Source organism: Entelurus aequoreus, linkage group LG09 (assembly GCF_033978785.1).
Source record: "Entelurus aequoreus isolate RoL-2023_Sb linkage group LG09, RoL_Eaeq_v1.1, whole genome shotgun sequence".
Taxonomy (NCBI): domain Eukaryota; kingdom Metazoa; phylum Chordata; class Actinopteri; order Syngnathiformes; family Syngnathidae; genus Entelurus; species Entelurus aequoreus.
In genome coordinates, this window is record NC_084739.1 from 76,544,354 (window position 1) to 76,563,531 (window position 19,178).

General features: G+C 28.0%; 1 protein-coding gene across 1 annotated transcript in view; it reads right to left on the reverse strand.

The window, feature by feature from the left end:
• LOC133657037 (pro-neuregulin-3, membrane-bound isoform-like) overlaps window positions 1-19,178 on the reverse strand; it is an 84,071-nt gene that overhangs the window by 8,077 nt on the left and 56,816 nt on the right. The window contains exons 4-5 of the mRNA XM_062057920.1: window positions 11,184-11,207; window positions 9,217-9,319 (exon numbers count right to left, since the gene is read on the reverse strand). Of these exons, the coding sequence (XP_061913904.1) occupies window positions 9,217-9,319; window positions 11,184-11,207 (127 nt within the window). The remainder of the gene's footprint in view (window positions 1-9,216; window positions 9,320-11,183; window positions 11,208-19,178) is intronic.

Genomic DNA, 19,178 nt, shown 5'->3' on the forward strand with positions numbered 1-19,178 from the left:
TCCAACTGTAATTATGAAGTAATAATAATAACAACTACAGTTTCCAACTGTAATTATGAAGTAATAATAATAACAACTACAGTTTCCAACTGTAATTATGAAGTAATAAAAATAACAACTACAGTTTCCAACTGTAATTATGAAGTAATAATAATAATAACAACAGTTTCCAACTGTAATTATGAAGTAATAATAATAATAACAACTACAGTTTCCAACTGTAATTATGAAGTAATAATAATAATAACAACTACAGTTTCCAATTGTACTTATGAAGTAACAATAATAACTACAGTTTCCAACTGTCATTATGAAGTAATAATAATAACAACTACAGTTTCCAACTGTAATTATGAAGTAATAATAATAACAACTACAGTTTCCAACTGTAATTATGAAGTAATAATAACAACAACTACAGTTTCCAACTGTAATTATGAAGTAATAATGACAACAACTACAGTTTCCAACTGTAATTATGAAGTAATAAAAATAACAACTACAGTTTCCAACTGTAATTATGAAGTAATAAAAATAACAACTACAGTTTCCAACTGTAATTATGAAGTAATAATAATAACAACTACAGTTTCCAACTGTAATTATGAAGTAATAATAATAACAACTACAGTTTCCTACTGTAATTATGAAGTAATAATAATAACAACTACAGTTTCCAACTGTACTTATGAAGTAATAATAATAACAACTACAGTTTCCAACTGTAATTATGAAGTAATAATGACAACAACTACAGTTTCCAACTGTAATTATGAAGTAATAAAAATAACAACTACAGTTTCTAACTGTAATTATGAAGTAATAATAATAACAACTACAGTTTCCAACTGTAATTATGAAGTAATAAAAATAACAACTACAGTTTCCAACTGTACTTATGAAGTAATAATAAAAACAACTACAGTTTCCAACTGTAATTATGAAGTAATAATAATAACAACTTCAGTTTCCAACTGTAATTATGAAGTAATAATAATAACAACTACAGTTTCCAACTGTAATTATGAAGTAATAAAAATAACAACTACAGTTTCCAACTGTAATTATGAAGTAATAAAAATAACTACAGTTTCCAACTGTACTTATGAAGTAATAATAATAACAACTACAGTTTCCAACTGTAATTATGAAGTAATAATAATAACAACTACAGTTTCCAACCGTAATTATGAAGTAATAAAAATAACAACTACAGTTTCCAACCGTAATTATGAAGTAATAAAAAGAACAACTACAGTTTCCAACTGTACTTATGAAGTAATAATAATAACAACTACAGTTTCCAACTGTAATTATGAAGTAATAAAAATAACAACTACAGTTTCCAACTGTACTTATGAAGTAATAATAATAACAACTACAGTTTCCAACCGTAATTATGAAGTAATAAAAATAACAACTACAGTTTCCAACCGTAATTATGAAGTAATAAAAATAACAACTACAGTTTCCAACTGTAATTATGAAGTAATAATAATAACAACTACAGTTTCCAACTGTAATTATGAAGTAATAAAAATAACAACTACAGTTTCCAACTGTACTTATGAAGTAATAATAATAACAACTACAGTTTCCAACTGTAATTATGAAGTAATAATGACAACAACTACAGTTTCCAACTGTAATTATGAAGTAATAATGACAACAACTACAGTTTCCAACTGTAATTATGAAGTAATATAAATAACAACTACAGTTTCCAACTGTAATTATGAAGTAATAATAACAACAACTACAGTTTCCAACTGTAATTATGAAGTAATAATGACAACAACTACAGTTTCCAACTGTAATTATGAAGTAATAAAAATAACAACTACAGTTTCCAACTGTACTTATGAAGTAATAAAAATAACAACTACAGTTTCCAACTGTAATTATGAAGTAATAATAATAACAACTACAGTTTCCAACTGTAATTATGAAGTAATAATGACAACAACTACAGTTTCCAACTGTAATTATGAAGTAATAATGACAACAACTACAGTTTCCAACTGTAATTATGAAGTAATATAAATAACAACTACAGTTTCCAACTGTAATTATGAAGTAATAATAACAACAACTACAGTTTCCAACTGTAATTATGAAGTAATAATGACAACAACTACAGTTTCCAACTGTAATTATGAAGTAATAATAATAGCAACTACAGTTTCCAACCGTAATTATGAAGTAATAAAAATAACAACTACAGTTTCCAACCGTAATTATGAAGTAATAAAAAGAACAACTACAGTTTCCAACTGTACTTATGAAGTAATAAAAATAACAACTACAGTTTCCAACTGTAATTATGAAGTAATAATAATAACAACTACAGTTTCCAACTGTAATTATGAAGTAATAAAAATAACAACTACAGTTTCCAACTGTACTTATGAAGTAATAATAATAACAACTACAGTTTCCAACTGTAATTATGAAGTAATAATGACAACAACTACAGTTTCCAACTGTAATTATGAAGTAATAATGACAACAACTACAGTTTCCAACTGTAATTATGAAGTAATAATAACAACAACTACAGTTTCCAACTGTAATTATGAAGTAATAATGACAACAACTACAGTTTCCAACTGTAATTATGAAGTAATAAAAATAACAACTACAGTTTCCAACTGTACTTATGAAGTAATAATAATAACAACTACAGTTTCCAACTGTAATTATGAAGTAATAATAATAACTACAGTTTCCAACCGTAATTATGAAGTAATAAAAATAACAACTACAGTTTCCAACTGTACTTATGAAGTAATAAAAATAACAACTACAGTTTCCAACTGTAATTATGAAGTAATAATAATAACAACTACAGTTTCCAACTGTAATTATGAAGTAATAAAAATAACAACTACAGTTTCCAACTGTACTTATGAAGTAATAATAATAACAACTACAGTTTCCAACTGTAATTATGAAGTAATAAAAATAACAACTACAGTTTCCAACTGTACTTATGAAGTAATAATAATAACAACTACAGTTTCCAACTGTAGATATGAAGTAATAATAACAACAACTACAGTTTCCAACTGTAATTATGAAGTAATAATAACAACAACTACAGTTTCCAACTGTAATTATGAAGTAATAAAAATAACAACTACAGTTTCCAACTGTACTTATGAAGTAATAATAATAACTACAGTTTCCAACCGTAATTATGAAGTAATAATAATAACAACTACAGTTTCCAACTGTAATTATGAAGTAATAAAAATAACAACTACAGTTTCCAACTGTAATTATGAAGTAATAAAAATAACAACTACAGTTTCCAACTGTACTTATGAAATAATAAAAGTAACAACTACAGTTTCCAACTGTAATTATGAAGTAATAATAATAACAACTACAGTTTCCAACTGTAATTATGAAGTAATAATAATAACAACTACAGTTTCCAACTGTAATTATGAAGTAATAAAAATAACAACTACAGTTTCCAACTGTACTTATGAAGTAATAATAATAACAACTACAGTTTCCAACTGTAATTATGAAGTAATAATAACAACAACTACAGTTTCCAACTGTAATTATGAAGTAATAATAACAACAACTACAGTTTCCAACTGTAATTATGAAGTAATAATGACAACAACTACAGTTTCCAACTGTAATTATGAAGTAATAATAACAACAACTACAGTTTCCAACTGTAATTATGAAGTAATAATGACAACAACTACAGTTTCCAACTGTAATTATGAAGTAATAAAAATAACAACTACAGTTTCCAACTGTACTTATGAAGTAATAATAATAACAACTACAGTTTCCAACTGTACTTATGAAGTAATAATAATAACTACAGTTTCCAACCGTAATTATGAAGTAATAAAAATAACAACTACAGTTTCCAACTGTAATTATGAAGTAATAAAAATAACAACTACAGTTTCCAACTGTACTTATGAAGTAATAAAAATAACAACAACAGTTTCCAACTGTAATTATGAAGTAATAAAAATAACAACTACAGTTTCCAACTGTACTTATGAAGTAATAAAAATAACAACTACAGTTTCCAACTGTAATTATGAAGTAATAATAATAACAACTACAGTTTCCAACTGTAATTATGAAGTAATAAAAATAACAACTACAGTTTCCAACTGTACTTATGAAGTAATAATAATAACAACTACAGTTTCCAACTGTAATTATGAAGTAATAATAACAACAACTACAGTTTCCAACTGTAATTATGAAGTAATAATAACAACAACTACAGTTTCCAACTGTAATTATGAAGTAATAATGACAACAACTACAGTTTCCAACTGTAATTATGAAGTAATAAAAATAACAACTACAGTTTCCAACTGTACTTATGAAGTAATAATAATAACTACAGTTTCCAACCGTAATTATGAAGTAATAAAAATAACAACTACAGTTTCCAACTGTAATTATGAAGTAATAAAAATAACAACTACAGTTTCCAACTGTACTTATGAAATAATAAAAATAACAACTACAGTTTCCAACTGTAATTATGAAGTAATAATAATAACAACTACAGTTTCCAACTGTAATTATGAAGTAATAATAATAACAACTACAGTTTCCAACTGTACTTATGAAGTAATAATAATAACAACTACAGTTTCCAACTGTAATTATGAAGTAATAAAAATAACAACTAGTTTCCAACTGTACTTATGAAGTAATAATAATAACAACTACAGTTTCCAACTGTAATTATGAAGTAATAATAACAACAACTACAGTTTCCAACTGTAATTATGAAGTAATAATAACAACAACTACAGTTTCCAACTGTAATTATGAAGTAATAATGACAACAACTACAGTTTCCAACTGTAATTATGAAGTAATAATAACAACAACTACAGTTTCCAACTGTAATTATGAAGTAATAATGACAACAACTACAGTTTCCAACTGTAATTATGAAGTAATAAAAATAACAACTACAGTTTCCAACTGTACTTATGAAGTAATAATAATAACAACTACAGTTTCCAACTGTACTTATGAAGTAATAATAATAACTACAGTTTCCAACCGTAATTATGAAGTAATAAAAATAACAACTACAGTTTCCAACTGTAATTATGAAGTAATAAAAATAACAACTACAGTTTCCAACTGTACTTATGAAGTAATAAAAATAACAACTACAGTTTCCAACTGTAATTATGAAGTAATAAAAATAACAACTACAGTTTCCAACTGTACTTATGAAGTAATAAAAATAACAACTACAGTTTCCAACTGTAATTATGAAGTAATAATAATAACAACTACAGTTTCCAACTGTAATTATGAAGTAATAAAAATAACAACTACAGTTTCCAACTGTACTTATGAAGTAATAAAAATAACAACTACAGTTTCCAACTGTAATTATGAAGTAATAATAACAACAACTACAGTTTCCAACTGTAATTATGAAGTAATAATAACAACAACTACAGTTTCCAACTGTAATTATGAAGTAATAATGACAACAACTACAGTTTCCAACTGTACTTATGAAGTAATAAAAATAACAACTAGTTTCCAACTGTACTTATGAAGTAATAATAATAACAACTACAGTTTCCAACTGTAATTATGAAGTAATAATAACAACAACTACAGTTTCCAACTGTAATTATGAAGTAATAATAACAACAACTACAGTTTCCAACTGTAATTATGAAGTAATAATGACAACAACTACAGTTTCCAACTGTAATTATGAAGTAATAATAACAACAACTACAGTTTCCAACTGTAATTATGAAGTAATAATGACAACAACTACAGTTTCCAACTGTAATTATGAAGTAATAAAAATAACAACTACAGTTTCCAACTGTACTTATGAAGTAATAATAATAACAACTACAGTTTCCAACTGTACTTATGAAGTAATAATAATAACTACAGTTTCCAACCGTAATTATGAAGTAATAAAAATAACAACTACAGTTTCCAACTGTAATTATGAAGTAATAAAAATAACAACTACAGTTTCCAACTGTACTTATGAAGTAATAAAAATAACAACTACAGTTTCCAACTGTAATTATGAAGTAATAAAAATAACAACTACAGTTTCCAACTGTACTTATGAAGTAATAAAAATAACAACTACAGTTTCCAACTGTAATTATGAAGTAATAATAATAACAACTACAGTTTCCAACTGTAATTATGAAGTAATAAAAATAACAACTACAGTTTCCAACTGTACTTATGAAGTAATAAAAATAACAACTACAGTTTCCAACTGTAATTATGAAGTAATAATAACAACAACTACAGTTTCCAACTGTAATTATGAAGTAATAATAACAACAACTACAGTTTCCAACTGTAATTATGAAGTAATAATGACAACAACTACAGTTTCCAACTGTAATTATGAAGTAATAAAAATAACAACTACAGTTTCCAACTGTACTTATGAAGTAATAATAATAACTACAGTTTCCAACCGTAATTATGAAGTAATAAAAATAACAACTACAGTTTCCAACTGTAATTATGAAGAAATAAAAATAACAAATACAGTTTCCAACTGTACTTATGAAATAATAAAAATAACAACTACAGTTTCCAACTGTAATTATGAAGTAATAATAATAACAACTACAGTTTCCAACTGTAATTATGAAGTAATAATAATAACAACTACAGTTTCCAACTGTACTTATGAAGTAATAATAATAACAACTACAGTTTCCAACTGTAATTATGAAGTAATAAAAATAACAACTACAGTTTCCAACTGTACTTATGAAGTAATAATAATAACAACTACAGTTTCCAACTGTAATTATGAAGTAATAATAACAACAACTACAGTTTCCAACTGTAATTATGAAGTAATAATAACAACAACTACAGTTTCCAACTGTAATTATGAAGTAATAATGACAACAACTACAGTTTCCAACTGTAATTATGAAGTAATAATAACAACAACTACAGTTTCCAACTGTAATTATGAAGTAATAATGACAACAACTACAGTTTCCAACTGTAATTATGAAGTAATAAAAATAACAACTACAGTTTCCAACTGTACTTATGAAGTAATAATAATAACAACTACAGTTTCCAACTGTAATTATGAAGTAATAAAAATAACAACTACAGTTTCCAACTGTACTTATGAAGTAATAATAATAACAACTACAGTTTCCAACTGTAATTATGAAGTAATAATAACAACAACTACAGTTTCCAACTGTAATTATGAAGTAATAATAACAACAACTACAGTTTCCAACTGTAATTATGAAGTAATAATGACAACAACTACAGTTTCCAACTGTAATTATGAAGTAATAATAACAACAACTACAGTTTCCAACTGTAATTATGAAGTAATAATGACAACAACTACAGTTTCCAACTGTAATTATGAAGTAATAAAAATAACAACTACAGTTTCCAACCGTAATTATGAAGTAATAAAAATAACAACTACAGTTTCCAACTGTAATTATGAAGTAATAAAAATAACAACTACAGTTTCCAACTGTACTTATGAAGTAATAAAAATAACAACTACAGTTTCCAACTGTAATTATGAAGTAATAATAACAACTACAGTTTCCAACTGTAATTATGAAGTAATAAAAATAACAACTACAGTTTCCAACTGTACTTATGAAGTAATAATAATAACAACTACAGTTTCCAACTGTAATTATGAAGTAATAAAAATAACAACTACAGTTTCCAACTGTACTTATGAAGTAATAATAATAACAACTACAGTTTCCAACTGTAATTATGAAGTAATAATAATAACAACTACAGTTTCCAAATGTAATTATGAAGTAATAATAATAACAACTACAGTTTCCAACTGTAATTATGAAGTAATAAAAATAACAACTACAGTTTCCAACTGTAATTATGAAGTAATAATAATAACAACTACAGTTTCCAACTGTACTTATGAAGTAATAATAATAACAACTACAGTTTCCAACTGTAATTATGAAGTAATAATAACAACAACTACAGTTTCCAACTGTAATTATGAAGTAATAATGACAACAACTACAGTTTCCAACTGTAATTATGAAGTAATAAAAATAACAACTACAGTTTCCAACTGTAATTATGAAGTAATAAAAATAACAACTACAGTTTCCAACTGTACTTATGAAGTAATAATAATAACAACTACAGTTTCCAACTGTAATTATGAAGTAATAATAATAACAACTACAGTTTCCAACTGTACTTATGAAGTAATAATAATAACAACTACAGTTTCCAACTGTAATTATGAAGTAATAAAAATAACAACTACAGTTTCCAACTGTACTTATGAAGTAATAATAATAACAACTACAGTTTCCAACTGTAATTATGAAGTAATAATAACAACAACTACAGTTTCCAACTGTAATTATGAAGTAATAATGACAACAACTACAGTTTCCAACTGTAATTATGAAGTAATAAAAATAACAACTACAGTTTCCAACTGTACTTATGAAGTAATAATAATAACAACTACAGTTTCCAACTGTACTTATGAAGTAATAATAATAACAACTACAGTTTCCAACTGTTATTATGAAGTAATAATAATAACAACTACAGTTTCCAACTGTTATTATGAAGTAATAATAATAACAACTACAGTTTCCAACTGTTATTATGAAGTAATAATAATAACAACTACAGTCAGGGGCACCGACATGAAAAATGAGCAAGTTGTGATTTGTTTTCATGGCCTCAGGAGGAGACTGTTGCCCTCACCAAGATGGCCGCCTCACAGGTCGGCAGCACTACCCATCATGCTTTGCAGTGCACATTATCGTTGTGTTCAGTAGTTTGTGTGCCATTTGACCACACTTTTGTGCGATCTTGGCGCGAGTTAGCATGCTCTCTTTCTTCCTGTGTTGGTTTGTGTGTTACTAAAGACTATTTTATATCTATTTACATGTTCAAAGTGGACACTTTAAACACAAATCTTAATAAGGTTTTTGTTTTCCTGCTAGCTAATTTCATCTAAAAGTAAGCATATCATTCATTCTTTCTCAAAAGCAATTTTGCCAACTGTACATTAAAACAAAAAAAAAGTCTGTAGATTTGGAATTTAGATCATGGCCGCTGAGCGTTGTTATAAGAATGAATGATTCAGTATAAAAAAATGTATATATATATATATTTTACAGTATGGTCAAAACTCACTTGTTGCGGCAGTAGAGGGCGACGCAGACGACCCCCAGGAGGCCAATCGCCATGGCGATGGAGGTGATTGACAGCAGCTGCCTCTTGTAAACTTCCTTGCTCTCTGCACACACACACACACACACACACACACACACACACACACACACACACACACACACACACACACACACACACACACACACACACACACACACACACACACACACACATACACACACACACACACACACACACACACCATATATATATATATATAAATACAGTATATAAAGTACAGTATATATTAAATGTAAATACATAAAAAAAAAAAAAAAAATATATATATATATATATATATATATATATATATAGATAGATAGTCTATATATGTATATATATACATATACAGTATATATATATATATATATATATTTATATATACATATATACATACACACACATACATACATACATATACACAGTATATATACACATATATACAGTATATATATATATATATATATATATATATATATATATCTATATATATATATATATATATATATATATATATATATATATATATATATATATATATATATATATATTTAAATACAGTCTATATATATACATATATATATATATATATACACACATACATGCATACATATACACAGTATATATATACATATATATATACATACAGTCTATATATGTGTATATGTATATACATATACTATATATATAAATATTTACACATACATACATATATACAGTATATATATACATACATATATACAGTATATATATACATACAATCTATATATGTATATATACATACACATACATACATACATATATGCTATATATATACAGTACATATACATAGTCTATATATGTGTATATATACATATATACATATACAGAATATTTATATATATATGTATATATACACACATACATATATACAGTATATATACACATATATACAGTATTTATATATATATATATATATACAGTCTATATGTGTATATATATATATACATATACTATATTTATAAATATATACACATACATATATACAGTATGTATACACATACATATATACAGTATATATATACATACAATCTATATATGTATACATATATTGTATATCTTGTCTTTATATATATATATATATATATATATATATATATATATATATATATATATATATAAAGACAAGAAGATTTATGTGAAAGATGGCCGCCATTCATGCCCAAATATAGACGTTGTCTGGTTCGTGTACTTGTCCTGTGCGCCAACACACATGCTTTTCACAATAAAAGCACGTAGAAAGGCTGCTTGCACACATGTGAATGAGGTCAAAGGGGCAATGTCGTTTTGGAGTCATGTGATTGGCTGCCAGCGCGTAATGACATCATCAGAGAGATCAGGGAAGTGGTCCTGGGGTCACGGAGGCGATGTTTGCGGGGCTTGAACTGCGAACACACAACCTCAATGTGACTTGGTCTGAGGGTCAGAGGTCACTGGAGTGGCACTCGTGGGGAACTTGTGAAGCTGTGTCCTGCAGGAGGAGGCGGCGTCAAGCTGCCGCCGCACAGGGACGTGGCGTTCTTGGCGCCCGCACCCTGACGCCCGCGCTGCTGAACGCCGGCCAGACGCCACCGCGCCGCTCTGGGGAACCGCTGTGATTGACAGCCTTCGGCGCAAGGTGGGCGGGTGCCAAGTGTGGGCGGGGCTCGCGCCGCCAGGGGGACAAGAACCATGGCGGCGGCATGAACGTGGTCATTGAATGTGAGGAGGAGTGGGACTGGTGTGTCATCCACTCAGATGTCATTCCTTCACCCGGCCAGCAGGAGAACAGCTTGGCGGGGTGTCATCATACCACACACACACACACACACACACACACACACACACACACACACACACGCAAATGCCCATGCACACAAAAGTGTGCACGTGAGAACGTGGTCACTTACCCATGAACTCGATGCCAAGGTGGTCTGTGGGGGGGCAAGAGTGAAAGAAACAGTTAGCATGCTAACACCACGTAGCATCATCATCATTATATTTTCTTGGTGTTTTATTTTGAAAGTCTGGCAAGGTCACGACTTCCTGTAAAGGAGCTCGAGTCTCCGACGCAACAGGAAGCCTGGCCCACCCTGGACTTTTAATTTGAAAGTCCAGTGTCTTATCCGTGTCATTTTTCATATCGGCCTGACATTTTCATTTGGTCGGCACGACCTCGGCGACCTGGGAGGGGGCGGAGCCTGTGAGAAGGAAGACGTGCAACTCGTTAGGTTGGAAACTCACGGAGCCAAAGCGGCTTTTGTGGCTGGAGGGGGCGGAGCATCCATCAGGATGCGAGCCGCAGTCCAGACGGACCTAAGATGGATGGCGTGAGTCTGCTGGAAAACTTAAACGGACGATCCCGCTGGGCGTCGCCCGACTCCTTCACCGCTGCCAAATAATCCATCTTACTGACGCCTCCAAACACATCTTTTTATTATATATATATATATATATATATATATATATATATATATATATATATATATATATATATATATATATATATATATATATATATATATACATACACATATATATATATATATATATATATATATATATACACATACACATATATATATATATATATATATATATATATATATATATATATATATATATATATATATATATATATATATATATATATACACATACACATATATATATATATATATATATATATATATATATATATATATATATATATATATATATATATATATATATATATATATATGTATACATATATACACATATATATATATATGTAAATATATATATATATATATATGTATACAAAAATATTTACATATATGTGTATATATATGTATATATATACATACTGTTGCGATGAGGTGGCAACTTGTCCAGGGTGTACCCCGCCTTCCGCCTGAATGCAGCTGAGATAGGCTCCAGCACCCCCCCCCCCCCCCCCCCCCCCCCCGACCCCGAAAGGGACAAGCGGTACAAAATGGATGGATGGATGGATATACATACTGCATGTGTGTATATATATATACACACAGTATATATACATATATGCTGTGTGTATATCAATATATATATATATATATATATATATATATATATATATATATTGATATATAGTGTAAAAGATTGATCATTTGAAGAAGTGTTACAGATTGTTTATTTAAATAAGAAGTGTTAAAGATTGTTTATTTGAAGAAGAAGCATTAAAGATTGTTTATTTAAAGAAGTGTTAAAGATTGTTTATTCGAAGAAGAAGTGTTAAAGATTGTTTATTTAAAGAATAAATATTAAAGATTTTTTTTATTTAAAGAAGCGTTAAAGATTGTTTATTTAAAGAAGTGTTAAAGAGTGTTTATTTAAAGAAGTGTTAAAGATTGTTTATTTGAAGAATAAGCATTAAAGATTGTTTATTTAAAGAAGTGTTAAAGATTGTTTATTTAAAGAAGTGTTAAAGATTGTTTATTCGAAGAAGTGTTAAAGATTGTCTATTTGAAGAAGAAGTGTTGAAGATTGTTTATTTAAAGAATAAATATTAAAGATTTTTTTTATTTAAAAAAGCATTAAAGATTGTTTATTTAAAGAAGTCTTAAAGATTGTTTATTTAAAGAAGTGTTAAAGATTGTTTATTTAAAGAAGTGTTAAAGATTGTTTAAATTGAAGAAGTGTAAAAGATTGTTAATTTAAAGAAGCGTTAAAAATTGTTTATTGAAATAAGAAGCGTTAAAGATTGTTTATTTAAAGAAGAAGCATTAAAGATTGTTTATTTGAAGAAGCGTTAAAAATGGTTTATTTAAATAAGAAGCGTTAAAGATTGTTTATTTAAAGAAGTGTTAAAGATGGTTTAATTGAAGAAGAAGTGTTAAAGATTGTTTATTTAAAGAAGTGTTAAAGATTGTTTATTTAAAGAAGTGTTAAAGATTGTTTACTTAAAGAAGTGTTAAAGATTGTTTATTGAAATAAGAAGTGTTAAAGATTGTTTATATGAAGAAGAAGCATTAAAGAGTGTTAAAGATTGTTTATTCGAAGAAGAAGTGTTAAAGATTGTTTATTTAAAGAATAAATATTAAAGATTTTTTTTATTTAAAGAAGCGTTAAAGATTGTTTATTTAAAGAAGTGTTAAAGAGTGTTTATTTAAAGAAGTGTTAAAGATTGTTTATTTGAAGAATAAGCATTAAAGATTGTTTATTTAAAGAAGTGTTAAAGATTGTTTATTCGAAGAAGTGTTAAAGATTGTCTATTTGAAGAAGAAGTGTTGAAGATTGTTTATTTAAAGAATAAATATTAAATATTTTTTTAAATATAAAAAAGCATTAAAGATTGTTTATTTAAAGAAGTGTTAAAGATTGTTTATTTAAAGAAGTGTTAAAGATTGTTTAAATTGAAGAAGTGTAAAAGATTGTTAATTTAAAGAAGCGTTAAAAATTGTTTATTGAAATAAGAAGCGTTAAAGATTGTTTATTTGAAGAAGAAGCATTAAAGATTGTTTATTTGAAGAAGCGTTAAAAATGGTTTATTTAAATAAGAAGCGTTAAAGATTGTTTATTTAAAGAAGTGTTAAAGATGGTTTAATTGAAGAAGAAGTGTTAAAGATTGTTTATTTAAAGAAGTGTTAAAGATTGTTTATTTAAAGAAGTGTTAAAGATTGTTTACTTAAAGAAGTGTTAAAGATTGTTTATTGAAATAAGAAGTGTTAAAGATTGTTTATATGAAGAAGAAGCATTAAAGAGTGTTAAAGATTGTTTATTCGAAGAAGAAGTGTTAAAGATTGTTTATTTAAAGAATAAATATTAAAGATTTTTTTTATTTAAAGAAGCGTTAAAGATTGTTTATTTAAAGAAGTGTTAAAGAGTGTTTATTTAAAGAAGTGTTAAAGATTGTTTATTTGAAGAATAAGCATTAAAGATTGTTTATTTAAAGAAGTGTTAAAGATTGTTTATTCGAAGAAGTGTTAAAGATTGTCTATTTGAAGAAGAAGTGTTGAAGATTGTTTATTTAAAGAATAAATATTAAATATTTTTTTAAATATAAAAAAGCATTAAAGATTGTTTATTTAAAGAAGTGTTAAAGATTGTTTATTTAAAGAAGTGTTAAAGATTGTTTAAATTGAAGAAGTGTAAAAGATTGTTAATTTAAAGAAGCGTTAAAAATTGTTTATTGAAATAAGAAGCGTTAAAGATTGTTTATTTGAAGAAGAAGCATTAAAGATTGTTTATTTGAAGAAGCGTTAAAAATGGTTTATTTAAATAAGAAGCGTTAAAGATTGTTTATTTAAAGAAGTGTTAAAGATGGTTTAATTGAAGAAGAAGTGTTAAAGATTGTTTATTTAAAGAAGTGTTAAAGATTGTTTATTTAAAGAAGTGTTAAAGACTGTTTACTTAAAGAAGTGTTAAAGATTGTTTATTGAAATAAGAAGTGTTAAAGATTGTTTATATGAAGAAGAAGCATTAAAGAGTGTTAAAGATTGTTTATTCGAAGAAGAAGTGTTAAAGATTGTTTATTTGAAGAATAAATATTAAAGATTTTTTTTATTTAAAGAAGCGTTAAAGATTGTTTATTTAAAGAAGTGTTAAAGAGTGTTTATTTAAAGAAGTGTTAAAGATTGTTTATTTGAAGAATAAGCATTAAAGATTGTTTATTTAAAGAAGTGTTAAAGATTGTTTATTCGAAGAAGTGTTAAAGATTGTCTATTTGAAGAAGAAGTGTTGAAGATTGTTTATTTAAAGAATAAATATTAAATATTTTTTTTAATATAAAAAAGCATTAAAGATTGTTTATTTAAAGAAGTGTTAAAGATTGTTTATTTAAAGAAGTGTTAAAGATTGTTTAAATTGAAGAAGTGTAAAAGATTGTTAATTTAAAGAAGCGTTAAAAATTGTTTATTGAAATAAGAAGCGTTAAAGATTGTTTATTTGAAGAAGAAGCATTAAAGATTGTTTATTTGAAGAAGCGTTAAAAATGGTTTATTTAAATAAGAAGCGTTAAAGATTGTTTATTTAAAGAAGTGTTAAAGATGGTTTAATTGAAGAAGTGTTAAAGATTGTTTATTTAAAGAAGTGTTAAAGATTGTTTATTCGAAGAAGTGTAAAAGATTGTTAATTTAAAGAAGCGTTAAAAATTGTTTATTGAAATAAGAAGCGTTGAAGATTGTTTATTTGAAGAAGAAGCATTAAAGATTGTTTATTTGAAGAAGCGTTAAAAATGGTTTATTTAAATAAGAAGCGTTAAAGATTGTTTATTTAAAGAAGTGTTAAAGATTGTTTACTTGAAGAAGAAGTGTTAGAGATTGTTTATTTGAAGAAGTGTTAAAGACTGTCTATTTGAAGAAGTGTTAAAGATTGTTTATTTAAAGAATAAACATTAAAGATTGTATATTTGAAGAAGCGTTAAAAATGGTTTATTTGAAGAAGAAGCGTTAAAGATTGTTTATTTCAAGAAGTGTTAAAGATTGTTTACTTGAAGAAGAAGCATTAAAGTTTGTTTGTTTGAAGAAGTGTTGAGATTGTTTATTTAAAGAAGTGTTAAAGATTGTTTATTCGAAGAAGTGTTAGACTGTCTATTTGAGGAAGTGTTGAAGATTGTTTATTTAAAGAATAAATATTGAAGATTTTTTTAATTTAAAGAAAGCGTTAAAGATTGTTTATTTGAAGAAGCGTTAAAGATTGTTTATTTGAAAAAGTGTTAAAGATTGTTTAAATTGAAGAAGTGTAAAAGATTGTTTATTTAAATAAGAAATGTTAAAGATTGTTTATTTGAAGAAGAAGCATTAAAGATTGGTTATTTGAAGCAGCGTTAAAAATTGTCTATTGAAATAAGAAGCGTTAAAGATTGTTTATTTAAAGAAGTGTTAAAGATTGTTTACTTGAAGAAGAAGCATTAAAGATTGTTTATTTGAAGAAGAAGTGTTGAGATTGTTAATTTGAAGAAGTGTTAAAGATTGTTTATTCGAAGAAGTGTTAAAGATTGTTTATTTAAAGAATAAACATTAAAGATTATTTTTATTTAAAGAAGTGTTGAAGAATGTTTATTTGAAGAAGCGTTAAAGATTGTTTATTTAAAGAAGTGTTAAAGATTGTTTACTTAAAGAAGAAGCATTAAAGATTGTTTGTTTGAAGAAGAAGTGTTTAGATTGTTTATTTAAAGAAGTGGTAAAGATTGTTTACTTGAAGAAGAAGTGATAGAGATTCTTATTTAAAGAAGTGTTAAAGATAGTTTATTTAAAGAAGCGTTAAAGATTGTTTATTTGAAGAAGCGTTAAAGATTGTTTATTTAAAGAAGCGTTAAAGATTGTTTATTTAAAGAAGCGTTAAAGATTGTTTATTTAAAGAAGCGTTAAAGATTGTTTATTTGAAGAAGCGTTAAAGATTGTTTATTTAAAGAAGCGTTAAAGATTGTTTATTTAAAGAAGAAGAAGCGTTAAAGATTGTTTATTATGAAGAGGAGGAAGTGTTGAGATGGTTTATGAGGCGTGAAGAGAAGATGCAAATGAGAGATGCAGATAACAAGTCGAGTCTCATGAAAAGAAAACTTTTGTCTCGCTCTTCTTGCTGCAAAATTGAGACTTGATTGTTGAATAAGATGTTGGACCTTTACCTCCATTTGACCTGCACCTCCCACGCATCACTTCCTGCTCGCTACACGTCATTAACTAACGCTCCTTTGGACCACCTTGATGCTCTCTTGCTCTTTTACTTTGGCCTCAAACTCACTTTGCTCTAAAATATAACAATCTTTGACTGCTTTTGTTGCTCTTTTGGAGCCTTCAAGACAACATCAATGTCTTCTACACAACAACATCAATGTCTTCTACACAACCACAACAACATGAATGTCTTCTACACAACAACATCAATGTCTTCTACACAACAACATCAATGTCTTCTACACAACAACATCAATGTCTTCTACACAACAACATCAATGTCTTCTACACAACCACAACAACATGAATGTCTTCTACACCACAACATGAATGTCTTCTACACAACCACAACAACATGAATGTCTTCTACACAACAACATGAATGTCTTCTACACAACAACATCAATGTCTTCTACACAACAACATCAATGTCTTCTACACAACCACAACAACATGAATGTCTTCTACACAACAACATCAATGTCTTCTACACAACCACAACAACATGAATGTCTTCTACACAACAACATCAATGTCTTCTACACAACCACAACAACATGAATGTCTTCTACACAACAACATGAATGTCTTTTACACAACAACATCAATGTCTTCTACACAACAACATCAATGTCTTCTACACAACAACATCAATGTCTTCTACACAACAACATCAATGTCTTCTACACAACAACATCAATGTCTTCTACACAACCACAACAACATGAATTTCTTCTACACAACAACATCAATGTCTTTTACACAACAACATCAATGTCTTCTACACAACAACATCAATGTCTTCTACACAACAACATGAATGTCTTCTACACAACCACAACAACATGAACGTCTTCTACACAACAACATCAATGTCTTTTACACAACAACATCAATGTCTTCTACACAACAACATCAATGTCTTCTACACAACAACATCAATGTCTTCTACACATCAACATCAATGTCTTCTACACAACAACATGAATGTCTTCTACACAACAACATGAATGTCTTCTACAAAACCACAACAACATGAATGTCTTCTACACAACCACAACAACATGAATGTCTTCTACACAACCACAACAACATGAATGTCTTCTACACAACAACATGAATGTCTTCTACACAACCACAACAACATGAATGTCTTCTACACAACCACAACAACATGAATGTCTTCTACACAACAACATGAATGTCTTCTACACAACCACAACAACATGAATGTCTTCTACACAACCACAACAACATGAATGTCTTCTACACAACCACAACAACATCAATGTCTTCTACACAACAACATGAATGTCTTCTACACAACCACAACAACATGAATGTCTTCTACACAACCACAACAACATGAATGTCTTCTACACAACCACAACAACATGAATGTCTTCTACACAACCACAACAACATCAATGTCTTCTACACAACCACAACAACATGAATGTCTTCTACACAACCACAACAACATGAATGTCTTCTACACAACCACAACAACATCAATGTCTTCTACACAACAACATCAATGTCTTCTACACAACCACAACATCATGAATGTCTTCTACACAACCACAACAACATGAATGTCTTCTACACAACAACATGAATGTCTTCTACACAACAACATGAATGTCTTCTACACAACCACAACAACATGAATGTCTTCCACACAACAACATGAATGTCTTCTACACAACCACAACAACATGAATGTCTTCTACACAACCACAACAACATGAATGTCTTCTACACAACCACAACAACATGAATGTCTTCTACACAACAACATGAATGTCTTCTACACAACCACAACAACATGAATGTCTTCTACACAACCACAACAACATGAATGTCTTCTACACAACAACATGAATGTCTTCTACACAACAACATCAATGTCTTCTACACAACAACATGAATGTCTTCTACACAACAACATGAATGTCTTCTACACAACAACATCAATGTCTTCTACACAACAACATGAATGTCTTCTACACAACAACATCAATGTCTTCTACACAACAACATCAATGTCTTCTACACAACCACAACAACATGAATGTCTTCTACACAACAACATCAATGTCTTCTACACAACCACAACAACATGAATGTCTTCTACACAACAACATCAATGTCTTCTACACAACCACAACAACATGAATGTCTTCTACACAACAACATGAATGTCTTTTACACAACAACATCAATGTCTTCTACACAACAACATCAATGTCTTCTACACAACAACAT